Source organism: Pteropus vampyrus, unplaced genomic scaffold (genome assembly GCF_000151845.1).
Source record: "Pteropus vampyrus isolate Shadow unplaced genomic scaffold, Pvam_2.0 Scaffold236, whole genome shotgun sequence".
Classification (NCBI taxonomy): Eukaryota; Metazoa; Chordata; class Mammalia; order Chiroptera; family Pteropodidae; genus Pteropus; species Pteropus vampyrus.
The window spans coordinates 1071504-1090165 of NW_011889017.1; the positions used below are offsets into that span (position 1 = coordinate 1071504).

The 18662-nt window shown below is 38.0% G+C and overlaps 1 protein-coding gene across 1 annotated transcript in view; it reads left to right on the forward strand.

Moving 5' to 3' along the window:
• MYO16 (myosin XVI) overlaps nucleotides 1-18662 on the forward strand; it is a 494098-nt gene that overhangs the window by 420331 nt on the left and 55105 nt on the right. Inside the window, exon 32 of the mRNA XM_023519764.1 lies at nucleotides 8855-9997. Coding sequence (XP_023375532.1) covers nucleotides 8855-9997 — 1143 coding nt within the window. The remainder of the gene's footprint in view (nucleotides 1-8854; nucleotides 9998-18662) is intronic.

Sequence of the window (18662 nt, forward strand, 5' to 3'; positions counted from 1 at the left end):
AAGAGGAAGAATAGTATCTAATAGGCTAAGACTAAAGCAATGGGGAAATGTAAAGTAAAGACTCAAAATAGCATCAGAAGTTGCAAAAACAATATCAAACAAGATTGAAAGTTGCAGTGTGTATAAGATAGAGCCCCATCTAATTTTGAACACTGCAAATAAGCTCTATAAATTTGAAGAAGAAGGCCTCAGAATAGCCCGTAAAGTCTAAAAATTCTTTCCATTTGTGCGCATATTAAAAGACCAACTGCCCCGGAGTTGAGCTTTTGGAATAATCAGATGCCAAGTAGGCACACTGTTGTGAAAGGAGACAAAAACAAAATATTGAGGATAAAGTTGATCTTTCTTATGAGCATCAAAAAAAGTGTCAATTAAAAAAAGTTATTCAAAGACCATAGAAGATAAAAATATATCTAAAATAAAATAACAGAAAAAAGTTTAATGAAGAAAAAAGCAAGACCACAGTTGTAAAATTCTGCAATTCCTTACTACTGATAAAGTTGACCTCTCTCATACGAGCATCAAAAAAAAGTCAATTAGAAAAAGTTATTCAAAAACCATAGAAGATAAAAATGTATCTAAAATAAAATAACAGAAAAAAGTTTAATGAAGAAAAAAACAAGACCATGGTTGTAAAATTCTGAAATACCTTACTACTGTAGGGAATCACAAGGCTCTTAAGAATTGCTGTTGATAAAACATGATGTGATTCATTAGACTTGCAAGATTCTTATGTAAAATTTAAGTTCTTGGAAACTAAATTCAGCTCACATATGATTAAGGTGCTCGTAGGTGTCTCTCTGACAGATAAGAACTCACATTTTGGAGGCTTATAAAAGGGCCAGTCCATAAATCAGTTCCTTTTTTATTATCTACATTATTTATTTTTTTCTTACAATTCATGATTCCTAATCCTGATGACTTTACCATCACCACCATATCTCCTATGGCTGCAGATGAATTCCTGTATTTTGGAATGTGCTCTGAATGCACCTTTTAGAATAAAAAAAATTAACTTGCTTGATCGAACCAAGCAGGCGTGCTGGTTAGTTTTTGTAGCATTAGGAATCAGGGGCCAATATAAGAACTTAGTCACTCAGGCCATCAGTGCCCTGGATTTCTAATTCATAATCGCAAAGGTGGGTACAGTCTTTGTGATAAACCAGCTGTCAGTATCGGCTCAATCTCGTTAATGCCATTGTGACAGGAGCTGAAGGTGTCCAATACAGTAACCACTAGTAACTTGTGGCTATTCAAATTTAAAGTAATTATAATTCAATCAAATTTAAAATTCAGTTTCTCAATCATAGTCACATCCTAAGTATGCAACAGCCATAGGTAAGTAATTTCCCATCATCGCAGAAAGTTCTGTCAGGCAGAACTGATTCTCCGAGTGCCATATTCTCACCACAGAGGCCATACGGTAAGTCCTCACTTCATGGAGGCCATAGGTTCCATCACTTTAAGTAAAAGGACATATAATGAAACCAATTTTGCCATAGGCTAATTAAAATAAATAGAGTCCTGGTGGCATCTCGTCAATGTTATACCAAAACAACATTGCACAAAATGATGTTATTCAGTACCTGCTGTACTGAGTTTTTTCACCTAGTAAGATGTGACAAAAGGTAGGAAGAAAATTTGATCATTATTTAAAATGTTCTGTGAACCCTGGTTTCATAAGAACAAGGACTACAACTGAGGTTAGTTTATTATCTGAGCCATTCCTTTTGGCCTATTAAAAAATAATTTCAGGTCATTTCCTTTTACAAATAAAGCTGCTAATCAATTCAGGAGGTTATAGAGTGAAAGGAGATCTGATTAGAGAATGAAGGCCAAGAATCTAAGAGAAAACAATAATTAGGTCACATTAAAGTCTTAATCCCTGTGGCCAATCCTGCTCTTATTAACACATGCCTTTCCTATAGATTTTTATGCAATAAACATGGATAGTAAAGAGAGGTAGGGTAGAGTGCTCATTTTTTTTTTAACTACCTTTGTGCCTGAGAAGCTTGAAACATTTTTATGGGCCAGTAAATTTTAACACTTGTTTGCGATCTATTAACAAACTAGAGCCAACTATTTGAAAGTACAGTTTTTTAAAATGTACTTTGCAAACAGTGACTAGGGAAGGAAGAAGAGGAGCCTGGCTTCACTCTCTCTTTGCCAGGGAGCTCATAGCTCCAGTGACCATTTGGAGAGTTGATTCTCTAAACCCAACATGCAGGCTTTCTCCCAAACATGGTGATAACTAGATGGTGAAGTGGCAAATGACAGGTTTTTCTGAGGCAACTGTAGCCTCCATAGATTTACCCTCTGTGATGTGACCTCCACAGTCACCGTCCCTTCAGATTCAAGCAGCCCATTCCTTATAAATAACATCTTTAGGAATCCTTTTTTTTTTAATTACTGTACAACTTCATTCTCAACACAACATAGTTTATATGTACAGATATAAGAATAATTCAGCTCTGTGGCTTAATTTGGAAATAATGTTGTTTTTTTTTTCTTTTCCACTATCTTATTTATATCTTCGTTCTAGACAACACTTGACACATAGTAGACACTCAACAAATATGTACTGAACAGATAAATGTTATAGAAATATTTTTTGTGCTGCTTTCGTTAAAGTAGAATTAGCTTCCTATCAATAAATCAAAATGAGCACAATTTAGCAAAGTTCAAAATGTACCCTTGAGATTCCTTGGATTTGGTTTGTCAACATATTTTTTAGCAGAAGCCCCTTTATAATATTTTTTTCTATTATCTGAAATTTGACAGGAATTAGGTCTTACGTGAACACTGTCCTGAGGATGTGTTGCGGGACATAACAAGAGAACATGATTGCATGTTTCACAATTTATGACGCATTTGTGCAATCAACACATATTAATTTAGTGTGTTCCATGAGCTTGGCTCCTCCCTGAGGGCCTTGGAGGCCAGTGAGGGATAAATGGGCAAACAAATTAATAGGTAAGCAGAGTAATAGCAAAGACAGCAGGATGGTGTGGAACACAGAGCAGAAGGGCTAGTCTAGCCCTTGTTGGGAATTGAGGATGGGTCTAGATGGACGTTTAAGCAGCATTACACATGTGGAATGCAGCTCAGTGGGTAAAGTTGGGATGAGAGCGAAGATGATGGGCTCCTCCCACCAAAAAATTTGTATAACAAGGTTGCAATACATCACAACTCAGTAGAAGCCCTTTTTGTCCAATTTTTAGCTGGTTGTAAATTGATAACTATATTCACTCCTAAATGCTGTGGGCCACCAGCCAGCTAGCTGGTATTTATTTAGGCATCCTTTATTTCCTTGCTACACACTTAGTTTACTCTGCAACGAGGCAAAATCACACTGGGAAAACTGGAATACAATAGATACGCATGCACACAGATACAAATGTTTTCTTGCTGAGCAAGCTTCTCATTCCTTTTTTCTCATCTATTAAATATGTAGGTATCTTGCTCTCAATGAGAAGGGGCCAAATAATTCATGTCCTGGAGCAAATGGTAACTTAAAAGTCACTTGACGTGCCTTAGTAACAAAGTCAATGGGAAAATATTTTGTGCAAGAAAATTTTGATCTCCTAACAAAACTTAAAATAACTCAAGTCCCTAGACCACTGCACGGCAGCTCAGATAACAATCAGTTTATGAAACTTGACAAGAATTAGGTATTATGTGAACACAAGTTGACAATGTGAGGTTTAACCCTTAAGTTACTGTTAGGACACCGAGGTTTGCCCTAAGGATGATATGTGGCCATGAAATGTCTACCTGACCCCATCACATTAATATTGTCAAGTATTCACGAGAGTTTTGTCCACAAATCTTAGGACTAAAATATATTGTTAAGAAAATTCTTAATGTAAATTCATTTTCAATGCCCTTAAATCCATATTTTCAACCTATCAGCAAGCATTTGTGTGGAAACACACACACACACACACACATACACACACAAAGAAATAGTCATAAAGGCAAATTATACTTTAATTCTGTAACTGTGGTGATCTAATTTTAGTTAATGAAGAATGAAGCTTTTCAGTTCCCACCCTTAGAGATTATAATTTAGTGCTTATGGAATATGATAGGAACTGTGCTATCTACATTATCAATAAAGCACCCCAGGCACTCTGATATTGCTGAACCCTATACCATACTCAAAGGAACCCTGCTCTATCATTCATAATTAATTTCTGGTTGTATAGTAATAAGATTATGATGATAACTGCTGACACTTATTGAGTGTTTATTGTGTGCCAGGTATTATGCTAAATATCTTCAATTTTTAGAATGACTCAGTGGAGTAAGATATCATCATGTCCCCTCTGTAGATTGAGGACACTGAGTCAGGGAGCAGTGGTGTAACCTGTCCCATGTTACTCATTAAAGGAAATTGGATTCTAGAGGCCAGCCTGTCAACTGCCTCCTAACAAAATATGCTACTTTTATTCATAATAGTTTAATACTCAAAAAAAAAAAAAGTTTTTCTCTACTTTAAAAGAAAATCTTGAGAGACTGTCATGTCAGTTATCTATTGTTCCTTAACAACTCATCCAAAACTTAATGATTTAAATAAAATACAATCATTTTATTACTGTCTCTTAGGTTCTGGGTGTCAGCTGGGCTCATCCGGGGGATTCTTACTCAGGGTCCTTCATGAAGCTGCAGGTAGTGGCTGTAATTATCTGAAAGCTGGTCACTTGCACATATGGTGCCTCAGATGTCTGAGGACCAGGACTGCTTGGGCATCTCTATCTCTATGTGATCTCTCCGCATGGTTTGTGCAGCACGGCAGCTTCTTTCATGGAGAATCAATCCATTAAAGGCACAGGCTCCAGGAAAGAGAACACCAGGCAAATGCTATATGACCTTTTATGAACCAGCCTTGGAAGTCATGCAGTATCATGTCCACCACATCTCATCCATCAGGCAGCTCCAAAGGTGTATTCAGGTTTAGGAAGGAGAAATAGATTCCAGCTTTTGATAGGACTGGAAACACCATTGTGCCCAAGTTTTAGAAAATGCAAATTTCCTCAGTCCACCCTCTGGACAAAATAGTTCACATCCCTCTCTCATAAAAGATGCACTCATCCCTCCCCCAGATGCCCCCAAGGCCTCATTTCATCACCAAATCAAGCTCAGATTTTTATCATCTAAATCAGATGATATCATCTGATATTATCATCTAAATCAGACCAGACAGATATCCTGGCTGCTCAGGTAAAGCTCCTGAGGTAGACAGCTTCTCCAATATCATCCATACACTGGAGGAGACAGGTATAGGATGCTTCTGTTCAAAAGGGAGGAAGTCGAGAGGCACACAGCAAGCACTTGCACAGAATAGCTCTAAACAACACCTGGGCACACGTTGCCTATGCCTTGATTAGGATTTAGTCCTAGTGCCTGGAAATGATTTTCCATGGCTCTTAGGTCGATGCTCTGGATTCTTGGCTCACCTTTAAATTATATTCCCTAATGCACAAGAGGTGACATATTTGGGGCTATTAGTTTTCTTAGCCTGTTTCCTGTTCATAAAATGTTGACACACTAGAGCTTCTTCATTCTGTATTGACTCTGCTCCTTTCAGTGCAAACTGACTCAGTTTCTTTAAAAGCTTTGTAAGTTTCCTGTGAATCAATGCATAATCTACTCCATTATTCAAAAGCCATATCCACAAATCTCTTGAGATAATCTCTACTTTGGGCTGTGTGCACGATTCCTATGAAGCAATACTTAGAAGTCTTGTGGTTTTGCTTCTTTGAAAAGATCTGTGAAGCATCACCTTAAATCTTTCTGAGGCCTTAATAAAGGGTTTCATAGTCATGATCTTGGCTTCATCTTTAAATCATGCTTTCCTGAAAATGCTCCAGATTTCATCTTTACTTGAAAGTCATTTCTTAACTTCAGAATTATTTGCCATCAGGACAGCCTGGCAATGAGAAACTGTTTCATTTTTAAACCCAGAAAGTCCGGGCTCCTTTATAGGTAAGAGTTCTTTCTTTAACTTACCTCTTTACTCTCGTTTTACTATAGGCAGCTAGAAGAATCCAGAAGGTAGATTTTACACTCTACCTGAAAACATTTTTAGCTAGATCATCCAGTTTCTTATGTGTGTGTGTGTGTGTGTGTGTGTGTGTGTGTGTGTGTGTGTGTGTGTGTGTTTATTCTCCACATTACTGCAGGTGACCGTGTTCCTAATCTTTCCACAGTGGCATAAGAATGGTCATGTTTCCTCCAGCTTCCAGTTTCTTCCTCACTTTCCTTTAAGCCTCACCAAGAGTTTTCTTGAGGATCACCGAGCTTCTGCTAACATTCTCTTCAGGACTCCTCCAGTTTCTCAGAGTTACTGCCATTCTTTTACAGGTGTTGTTTTTATTTTTTTCTTTTTATAGTAGCGTTCTAGTTCCAGGTACCAATATCTGTATTAGTTGTCTATTGCTATGTAACAAAGCTCTCCAAAATTTAGTGGCTTAAAATAACAATGATCTCATCTCTTTTATGGTTCTAGTAGTTGGCTGGGCTCAGCAAAGCTATTGTCACACAGGTTCTCTCACAGCTGTATTCAGAGTCTGGGGCTAGAATCATCCGAAGACTCAGTTCGTTACCTTTCTGATGTGTGGGCTGGAGAAACCCAGACAACTGAGAACTGAAGCAGATGGGGTCCTCCTGCAATTCTCTTATCTCCCTCTGGCCTCTCCACATGTTCTCCACAGCATGCCTGCTTCAGGGTAAACAGTTTTCTCATACAGAGATCAGGGTTACTAAGACATGTGTCCCAAGAGGGCAAGAGCTAGGCAGAGGCTGCACTGCCCATGATCCAGCCACAAAAAGCAGGCAGCATCCCCTTCCCTGCATTTTATTAGTTGGGGGCAATCACAGAGGCCCACCCCGTTTTAAGGTTCTGGAAGAGCATGCAGGACTGAAAATATTGTTGAAGCCAGTTTTGGAAAATACAATCTGTCACATATCCTTTAAATTATTCAAATCTTCAGAACAACTCTATAATACTAATGTTAAAATTTTGTTTGGTTCATTAAATTTCTAGGAGAAGCTTATGAGCTGATATGTTTTAGCACAGTGAAAGCCTTTAGAATAATGCTTATTAATTACAGAATTGTGCATTTTGGGTATTTTCTGCTCTTAAAAGTTGGCAGCTTTTGGGAACTCTATATAATACTGGCTTACAAAGATATCCATTGAATTAGAAAATTAGCTCTGTTCTTTTCATTCTCATTTGGATGTCTCCCATTTGTTTCATGTTTACAATGTGCCAGAATCTGAGCTAACACTTTACATACAATATCTATTTTATGCCTCTGAGATAATTACCAATACCATCATTCTATGCACGACTATACTGAAGCTAGGAGAGAGTTACCCAAGACCTCTTTTAAAATTACAGTTTGCACTCCTGCCATTTACACACACACAGACACACACACGTACACACACTTCTGTGATCCCTTATGGCCTGTTGTTTCTCATCCTCATAGCATGTATCATGTTCTGACATGCTTTAGAATTTACTCATTTGTTTAATTTACTTTTGCTTTTATTGTCCGATACCACCCACTAGGGCAAAGGAAGATAGGGACCATTTTCTTTGTGTTCACTAATGTGTTTCAGTAAATACTGGTTGAATGCATGACTAAATGAATGAGTGTGCGAATGAATGGTTGTGCTGAGGTTTGAATCCCGGTTTGACTCCAGAGCCTTAATTTTAACCAGTATTTTCTCCCCAAATAACTGCTGTCATATGTGAAGTCATAGTGAGAGAAAAACCTGGCTGCCTTAAACAACTCAGGACTTTAACAAAATCAGATGTGTTTATATCAACAATTCCTACAGATTAGTAAAATACCTAATTAGTAAAATAGTTCAATATTTTTGAGAAGTTTGATATTTCAGTAAAACTTCATGTAATTTTATAAAATTAACATCTCCGTTTTCAGAGAAATTGTGTATATCTAGTTAAAAAAACTATTATAATTTATAGTAAAAATATATTAGAAAAAGAAGTCTTTTGGAATTTTTTTAACTTAAATGTCAATAAATATTTTAAAGTCATATCTAAATAATGTTTCTGCCTTTTTCAAAATTATTTCTTACCAATAATATTATGCTCAGTTGTTTTTTCTAAATATCTCTCTTTTTTTCAACTTAAGAAGTTTCCATTTTAAAAACTTCTTACAAAAGTTATAGTCTTGATTTCTCTGTTAAATATGTGTTTCTGTTAAGGATTCAGATATACTGATTAATTGTAAAACTCACCCTGGGCATCATTTTAATAACAAAGTTCTTTTTAAAAAAATTATGTATATAGGTGTTTTATTTTGTTCATTTTATACCATTTCAATAATCAAACTTACTCATCTCCTACAGGAAGTATCCATATGCCACTAACAAAATTTGCTTGCTCTTCCTACATTTCTGTTTTCTCACTTCTGAAATCCTGCAGACCAGTTCAGCCTATACTTATTTCACACCTGTATCAGGCCGTAAGAAAACAAGTGTAAGTAGGTTCCAGCAGCTGATCTGAAGTGTGCTGCATTTCTGCATCTCCAGGTACTTTCCCTTTGCAGGTAGGTGGCTGACAATCCTGGGCCACCTTATTGTCCACCCAACGTCTCGTTCGTGGGTAGAAGTTGCCCTGCAGCTCCAAGATCAAAACTCGCTTTCTCGTTGGCAGTCTTGGAAGTGTAGGTAGAGCCGGAATCCTGCGGGGTGGAGGGATGCAGGCCTGGACCTCTCTATCAGTAGGAACACACAGGCGCAGCTTCCAGCCCCTGACCACGTGGTTTGGCCTTGGGTGTCTTTAACACCTCCCATCATTTCTTTGTCCCCCGTTCAGTTCTCACTCGGCCCAGACCGCACAGTGATGACTACAGCACGATGAAAAAGATTCCTCCTCGCAAGCCAAAACGAAGCCCCAACACCAAACTGAGCGGCTCCTCCGAGGAGATCTCCGGCTCTGGACCAGGGGTCAAGAGGGCCCCCGGCACGCGGCGCAGAGCTGCGGGCCCGCAATACGCCCTAGGGGCGGTGCCAGGAGTCCCCACACCTCTGGCGCACTCAGAGCCCGAGCCCGAGCCCGAGCCCGAGCCCGAGCCCGTCTACATCGAGATGGTGGGCCGCGCAGAAAGCCCCGACCAGGCAGAGGCTGTGTATGAGGAGATGAAGTACTTCGTGCCCCACGAGAATGGAGGCGGTCGTGGGGTGGGCGCCTGGGTGACCGCGTCGCCCCCTTTGCTGTGTGAGAGTCGGAGCCCCATCACCTTGGAGGATGGCGATGCTAGCTGCCAGACGCCGGGGCCCTGCAAAGATGCGTGCGACATTCCAGCCCCCTTCCCCAACCTGCTCCCTCACCGTCCCCCACTCTTGGTGTTCCCCCCGACCCCTGTCACCTGCTCCCCCGCGTCGGATGAATCGCCTTTGACGCCCCTGGAGGTGAAAAAGCTGCCAGTCCTGGAAACCAACCTCAAGTATCCTGTGCAGTCCGAAGCCTCGAGTCCTCTGTCTCCGCAGTACTCCAAAAATCAAAAGGGGGACGGTGACAGGCCTCCTTCCCCTGGTCTACCTGTATTTAACGGATCCCACAAAGTTTCTCCGCCTCCCACACCACCACCGGCTCCTGCACCTCCAGCTGCTACCCACCGACAGAACCCGCACTTCACGTTCCCACCGGAGACCGCCATGGTGAACACGGGAAAAGCAGCCACAAACTCAGATCTGTCCAAAGTGCAGCAAAAGCCAAACTCAGCTCCAGCTGCGGGTCCAGGCAGCTCCTTCTCCAAGATTCCTTATTCCCCCGGGAAGGCCACAGCTAGAGTTGACCATAGGAAGGCCAATTCTAACTCCTCCTCTCCAGTCCTCTATAGCCCCCCTAACTCCAGACCTCTCAGCAGCCCTCTGGATGAGCTAACTAGCCTCTTTAACTCTGGAAGGAGCGTCCTTCGGAAGTCTGCAGCGGGAAGAAAAATCAGGGAACCTGAAGGTAAGCAAAATAAAAGCATATCTCCCTTTTGGGCATTGGGATAGATGGAGGGAGGGAGATATACACTTATACATATGTACATATATATGTAATTTAAATAATGTTTGAGGTGATTGTAGTCATTCAGAGAAAATCTTATATAACCAATATGGACAAGTAGGTAAGAATGAATAACTTACATTTTGCAGATGAAAGCTCATCATATAAAAATACATAGTACTAAAACTGAATTCAATAAATTCTTGAATTGATAATTATTAGAATAAAAGTCAAATTTAACTACTGGCTCTTTTTTTCCCTAATAATACTTCCTTGGGATATGGAAATGGTAGTTTTGTAACATTATATTGTTGATTCCTATTTTATTTACAGTTCACCATTAACTCCTGTCCATCCTGTTTTGTCCATTTCGTTTCCGCTCTTGACTTCTGGGATGATTATCTATTCAGTTACTTCCTTACCTATAATTTTTTTGAATGAATTTTATATTGTTTTGAATGAATGACTTCCGTTCTATACTACTGAAAGCAACATTTAACTAAGTTCTTTCTGTGTCTTCTCATTGAGCACCTTAGCCTAAGGCATGGTTTGCAGCTGACAGTCCATTCAAGTGAGCTCAGCACCAGGCTGTTGCAGCCAGAAGCTGTTGTTGCCTGTTGTTAAAAAAAAAAAAAAAAAAGTATTTATTTTGATTATTAAATGATTAAAAAAATCATTTTAAGTCTTTTATACATCCAAAATATTTCCCAATGTTCTGCATTTTGAGGAAGAATTGCATTAATATAAAGCATCGTATCTTTAAGTAAATTTTAACAGTTCCTTTCAGTTATGATGCTATTAACCTGAGGTAGACAGCAACTATTGACATATCACTTTACAGAGATGGAAAACTTCAAGGTGAAAAGGTGAAATACCTTCCTTATGGTCAGGTCATAGGACTGGAAATAAAATTTTGACATATAATAAAACATTTTATGTGCATATTAACTTGCTCTTTCTTCTAAAGAAAATACATAAATAAGTTAGCTTTCACCATTTGATTAGGAAAATTACTTTAGGTACAAAAACTGGAAAATCAAGAAAGCAATCTGATAAGTGAAAGTAGGTCAAAGTTAAGAATGCTTAGCAAATGGATGAATAACCTACTCCCTATTTGTTCTTCAGACAAATAAGCTGATTGTTTGTTTAGCTAACAATTTCTTCTTAATTATAGGCTATTAATAAATGAAATTGTCCCTGTAAGTAGTAGAATGTTTGAATTTCACAAGTCGTATGTTTCATTCCAAGGAACAAAATAGAATCTAAGAGAAAAGCATTAAATGAACAAATTAACGTTAGCTTTTAGAACTAAAAGTTTATTAAAACCTCAGAAACCTCATTTTACTATAGATGGGAATTGGGTGAATTCTTCTTGGCTCTATTCAAGAAAGCGAAGTTAAATGAATTTCTAGACAGGCCTCATCATTTGGAAACTCCTAAGTCTAGGACTCAGAGCATAGTGTGAATTATAGTGAGGCCTCCGGGCATGGTGTATGAATCTGCTAATTATATTTCCCTATGGTGACACTAACCAGTATTTGAGAACACACATCAAAACCTTGAGTATAACATTGTTAGTTCAACTCTAAAATTATAAAATATCTATTTTTCTACTGTGGATTTTTACAAAACACGTTTTAATTTGAAAAGATCGGTTTGAGCCACTTATGATTTTCTCAGAAATGTATGAATTGGCAACTCCTGTCCCAGCGCAGTAGCTATAATAACAGAAAACTTAGCAATATGAGACTGAGTCATCCTCACACACCAGATGACAGGATTTCCAACTATACAGTTGAGAACTGTGTGATTCTTGATGGTCTATGATGTGGGAAATAAGTTTACAGGTTATTTTTTTAGAATGTTAAGGGGGCTAAAGATAAGATGTGGTAGGAAAAAGTCTTAATGCTGGAGCTAATTGCCAGAGTTGCTTATATGATTATTAAGGTTTACACAATTTGATCCTGAAGTCAGTAATCCATTTTCTTCTGAATGAGTTGAATGACTGTTATTAATGACTTATTGTAGTCTTGGGACTTCTTCCCTTTAAGGTTTTAAATCTTCTGCTTTACCTATTTTATATTTAAAGATATTCTTATTTTCACCTGAAATAGCTTTCTTACCAAATAATCCAATGGGTGGCTAATTCACCCTCAAGGCACCTAAATTAATTACAGCTCATTTCTTGTATAGTTGCGATATGAGGAAATGGTTCTGCAAATTTGCAAGAGGGGTTCAAAATATTCCCCTCACGTCTTTGGAAAATGACCTTGAGAAGATTAAACTGATCATTAATACTCTGCTATAGATATTTCGAATGAAAATATGAAGTATGGTGAGTTGTGTATAGGAAATGAGGTTCTTTGGTGTATAATTCTGTTCCATTAGTACTTCATAGACTTAGATGTAAGATTTCATAAATACCATGTTCCTTAAAACAGTTCATTTTCTATACACTCTTAGATATTTAACTTGAGCATACAAAGTCACACAAATTCTAAGAGTCCAGGATGCACATATAGACAAAATATGATTGTGCAGATGATAGATATAACTACTTATTGAGAAGAATAATATTAGCAGCAAGGAACTGTAGTGCTTACTATGCTCCAAGCATAGTTTTAATAACCTGTTTTGTTTAATTCTCACAAGACTAAAGATATCTGTTACTATTATTTCCATTTTACAGATGGGAAAACTAAGTCACAGAGAGATTAATCAACTTTCTCAAAGTCACCCTGTTCATGAAAGACAGAAAATAAATTGAACAGTTATTCTGTCACCAGTGGCTGTTCTCTTAGCTATCTGCACAATGGTGCCTAGGACTGGGCTGCAGGGAAAAGAAAAAAAGGATAAGGTTTTGGAAATTTATATTTGCTCACCTGAGGTACAGTGAGTAGGAGTCATACAGTTTGAATGAAGAAAAATTGTTCTAGAAATTTAAAAATGTCCAATGTGTATTTTACAGCTTATGAGTGTGTGTGCACCTAATTGTTTTAATACCATAAGAGGGCAACTTTACCCGTAAAATTAAGAAAGACTAAATGTTTAGTTGTCTGTGCCCTTCCAGATACAGTTATCCCATTCATTCACAAAATGTTCTAGATCTATAATGTGGATAATATTATTATGCTAATTATTTCTAGTTGCCTCGTTTCCAAAAGTATGAGACCTGATTCAACTGAAGAGGGAGATTCATTGGCTTGTTTAGGCCACTAGGGTGCTCCATTGCTCTAAATGACGTCGCAGCGTCTGGTTGAGTTTATCTAGAACATGAGATAAACCGAGCATGTTATACTCATTGAAAATATCAAGATGATAGGACATTGACAAAAATGCTGTACACCTCAGAAATCTGAAGAAGAAAATGGAGGATAGCAAAAGTGAATTAAGGAAAACTCTGATTTGCAGGATAATTTTTAATTGTTTCATTAATTTCTAATACTATGCATCCTTAATTTATAAGATATAAATATTTAAAAATGATGTCAACAAAAATAATGTACAATATTTATCTTCAGTTAGTAGGTGGTTATTAAATGAAAAACCTAACTAAAACAGTTTGACATATAAATATATTTAATAGATTTAACCTACTGGAATTTTTACTAAAGGATCACTTAAGCCAAATGGAAATTACTGTTAATTTTGAATGTTTTATTTTATTTATGTTTTATTTATTGCATAAACATTTTGAATAAGAATGTTTTGAGATTTTAAGTCAGAGTATTATATAAACAAATTTTTACAATATGATATTTTTATTCCGTAGGGCCATTTGTTTAGAAAGGAATTCTTTTTAAAGCTGGCTGTATGAAAAATTTCAAACATATGCAAAGGTAGAGAGAATAGATTAATGAACTTTCTCCATGGCTAATCCTGTTTCATCTCTTCTCCCTCCCAATGTCCTCCTCCACCATTAGATTATTTTGAAGTACATCCCAATGTTAAATCACTTTACTAACAAATACTTATAAATATTTTATTATAGAAGTCCTTTAGATAAAAATCAAAGATTTATTATTAAGTCACTTTAATTAGTACAGGCCAGTCAATCCATTTTAGCTTTCACAGACATGAGACCGCTGCTCATGACAGAAGCCTGCCTTTGGAAGCCATGGCATCATTTTTCATGATATAAACAAAATAATTCTCAGGGGTTAGCTTTCCCCCAAAACAACACTGGCTTGCAAGATGTTCTTCGTAGGCTTGGAGACAGCCCCAGACGTGGGCAGCTGGTGCAGACCAACTTCTTCTATTACAAAAAAAAAAAAAACACACACACAAACTAAGTTGTGGAGTTCTAAATATTACATCCAAACAGAACTAAGTATGAAAGATCAAGGTTCCAAAAAACATACAATTGCATCTTACTTTAATCAACATTTTATGAGGTTGAGATGCTTCTGTGACAAATTAAGTAAAGTTACGTATACATTATTTAGTAACAAGAATGCTTAAGAATCCCTGAAATATCGTGGAATGACTAGCAGTAATTTGTGACTTGTTCAAAGACAGTGTTTGTAAATTGCTTTTCTCTGCTGCTTGTGTTTAAGCAGAAGTTTGCACTCTATTTTCATTTAATTTCTGATGCATTCTCATGAGATTGCAGAATAAAATTTGTCTGCCTTATGCAAATCTCGCCATCCCATAATGGGATGCAGAGCTTGACATCCCATAGGCTTCTTGCCTTTACACAGGTTCTTTTAGCACTTTATCCTGTGCAGAGCTGTTAATCTTTCTCACTCTCTGAAAGCTTTCTCTCCGTGGTGATTTATTTGCGGGGTGGTGGTGGCCTGAGGCTTCATGAAAATTATAAAGGGCGTGGACAGAACAAGCACGTAGTTTACTGATGTGTTGCTGTCTGCATTCCTGCCTCGTGTAAAGTCTCCCTCCTGTGAAAGTAAGGCATTCCTCTGCATTCTGGAACCATTTTGAATCAACACCAAATTTCCCTCATTTTCCAAATGAGTGAGTCCTTTGGGAAGACGAGCTTAACATCTCCAGAGATGCAAGTTCTCCATTAATCACTCAGTGTATATTGGACAAGGATGAGCTGTGTAAAATTTCTTCCCTGGCAGTGTCAATGAACCTGAGCTTTGACAAAGGAGAATATCTCTCTCTGTGAGAAAAGGATTATTTTCACCAAGTTCTCCATCCCTCTGTAGTAATAGAGTATCTGTGTTTAGGACTTGCAGCTACATATTGCAGTGGTTATAATTTCCCAGATGTCCAATAGAAATAGTCTTTGGTTCATCACAACTTGGAAATAAGCTTTCAATTTTATACATTGATCAGTAGCCAAATTTACCTATGTTAAGAGCACAAATCTCTTTGTCTTCTATATTAATCGAACATTTTAAAATGACTTTTGATTTTGAATGTTTGTGGATGTTTTGAATGTGGCATTTTCTTGTAATTTACAGCACTTTCTATAAATGCCTAAGAATTCATACAGGGAAATTGTACAACCAGGGGCCTGTAAACCAGACTTGCATTAACTTGTAGAGCTAATTCCCTATAGTCATCCAATAAGCATTTGCTTAATGTAAATACAAAACTTGCTACTGGGAGTCTAAGAAAAAAGGAAAGAAATTTGGCCCTTTCACAGACAGTATAGGAGACAGACATATCCATCCAATTTCAATGAGTGAAATTCTAGTGGAGGAGAGAGGTTTTAGGTTTTAGCCCAGGGGTCATAAACAACTAGTGGGTCCAGGACTGAGCTCCAAGTGGCCCATGAACCCCAGCAGACGTGCACCCAGGGTATGCTCACTGGCCAAAAAAATGAGTGAATTACTGCCTGAAAGAGTCTAGGAGAGCCTCACACTGAACTGATCTGTGAACAGGAAGAGTAATGGATGACAATAGTAATGGATGGAGTTCTCCAGAGTCAGAAGTAGAATAGACGTGGCAGCCAGAAGAATCAAAGTATGGTGAGAAATGAAAGTTCAGGGTACTTGGTCCTTTTAGAATACAGTTGTGAATGTTGAGGGAGATGAGAGAGAAGAGAAGGTACTACTTGCTTGGCATGGAATCAGAGCAAGGTAAGCTTTCTACCTGAAAGCTCTATGACAAGGCCCTGAGTTAGTTCCATTTCTTTTGCTTTGTCACGTGGGAATTCAGCATTAACTCCTATAAAGAGTGCAAAGAGCCAGAGGAAGAAAACGAACTAAAACAATAATGGCAATTCTAGGTATGTGCATATGACCTTGTATAATTAGAAATACTCAGAAATGTGATGGAACATTTGTTAATGGTATTCTATTCATAATATTAATAGCTAATATTTGTTAAGTGGCTCCTTTCCGTTGGCCAAGCATGTCGACATCTCTTTTCTCCCTGGATCCTTGCCTCTGTGAGGCGAGTGAAGCAGGTGTTAGCATCTCCATTTGCTAATGAGCAATCTGAGACTTTGAGGGATTAAGTGATTTTCCCATAATCACAGAAACTAATGGGTCCCAGAGTCAGGAATCAAACATGTCTCTTTTCTCCCAAAACCTGGATTCTTGCTATTATGCCATTCTCAGTCTCCAAGCAGAATTAAAATTTTCAAATGATACCAAGTCTCTTTCTCAAAAGGCAGCTCCCTTCTGAAGTTAAACATAAATACATTATCAGGGAAATATATGAGGTAAAACTGTTTTCCCCTGTTTAAATGTTCCCGAGGGACATCCATGTGTAGTCTTTAAGCTAAGAGGACATTCCTTTTGTGCCTGTCCTTCGACTCCTCTTCTTGTCCTCACTTCTCTACAAAACTCTTCTATTCACATGTCCCACAAAGTGTCCATCTTACTGCCAGGGACCCACAGCACACAAGCTGGGCGAGGATAATTCCTCACATTCAAAACTATTTTTTTTTTTCTGTCCTCTATACGATTTTGCTTGGAAACTGAGTTACTAATTACCGATAAACACACACTAAAGTTGTATTCAGTTGCAAAGTTCTTGTCTTTCCTTGAGGAAGCATTTAGCTCTGTAGGATGTGAGCTTCAGTGGTATCAGTGGGGCATCAGAAACCTACTCAGGACCAGCCAGAAAGTAAAAGGTGTGGTGATCCATCACCTAGTACCAGGGACCATGCTGAGAACTGCACAGATGGTCAGCAGTGATTTCTCACAGCCACCGTAATCGGGGCAGGAGAAAGACACACACTCAAAAAAGCTCTCATCTCCTGTGTCTACAGCAACTTAAAATAATAATAATAATTTTCTAAATTATATGAATATAGAAACAGATGTAGATAATAGCAAAGTTGGAAACATGGCTGAATAAAAAACTAGTGTCAAGTCTGTACTCAGGGCTCCTCAAGTATTTGTTGGGAGAATATTAAACTCATAGGTCTCATGACCATGGTACTTCCACTAGGGCATGCTGCTTCATTGTTCTTTGAAACCCATGAGCAAAATCACGCAGAGAATTATGACAATTAAATATTTAGATCAACCTAATCAAAAAGTTCCCCTTCAAATACTATGAATTATCTTGGGAAATTACCTTAACGTGTTGGCTGTGAATCTGCAGCCTCTAGCATGCCAGTCATACTAGAGATATCTATCTTGCATAAATAGTTCATCATTTTTGAGGTGAGCCAAATGCTGCAAAGAAGCCATCACAACTGGGATGTTCTATAATGCACTATAAGCGGGAGAAGAATCTATTGTACCTGGAATTCTGATAAAAAAGAAAAAAAGACAGTCTTTTCAGAAATGGATTATCTTTCATAACCAATAAATATTTTTCCTACTATCAACCCGTTAAAGCCAGCAGCTATTGTGTATTGTGGGTTTCTATACTGGATTGTGAATTAAACTCCCACTGGGGGCTCCAAAGAGAAACCCAGTGCTTTATCCTCTAAGCCACTCAGCAGCTCTCCTTAAGCAAGTTAATAAAGACCTTCCTGACTATCTGCATCTCATTATTGCCACATAATACAATATCCTGGGGTTTTCTTCCTTTTGTGAAGAAATGCTTAGAAGCGACATGGTGTGTGGAATGTTTTCCTAAAGATGGGCTGGATTGGTGCCATGTTCTCTCTCTCCTTAAGAATATTGAAAAAGAAAAACTTATTTCTTAATTACCTACCAGTGTTTAGGTCCTTTATGCCGCCTTGAATAATTTTTATGATTAATCCTCAGATTAGCCTAGGAAATTTCACACCACCTTAAAGCTAGCTATATTCATTATCATTTTGCCCAATACTCCATTCCATGAGTCAACAACAGCCACAAAGCTTTTCAGGTCTTTTTCTACTCTGGTTTTCACTTCTTTCTTTTCTGGTTTCCCCTTGAAATATGCAGTGTTCATACTTAGACACTGTACCTTTTTAATCACTGGCCAGTTGCAACTTAATAGTACATGTTAATTGTAATAAGACAATAAACAATAATCTTGTTCGATTTGTTCCCACACACATGACTGGGTCCTAAAATATGCAGGGCCCAAACAATGGCAGGCATGAACTAGGCCCGTGATTACACAGATGTACAATGGAACAGTCACTGTACCGTGATACCTGAGAATTTATGCATTACCCAAGTCCCTGAAAAACCTACAAAAGAGCTTCTTCACACTCAAAACCCTGGCTCATAATCAAACATTCTCTTCCAAAAGAAATACCCATTCT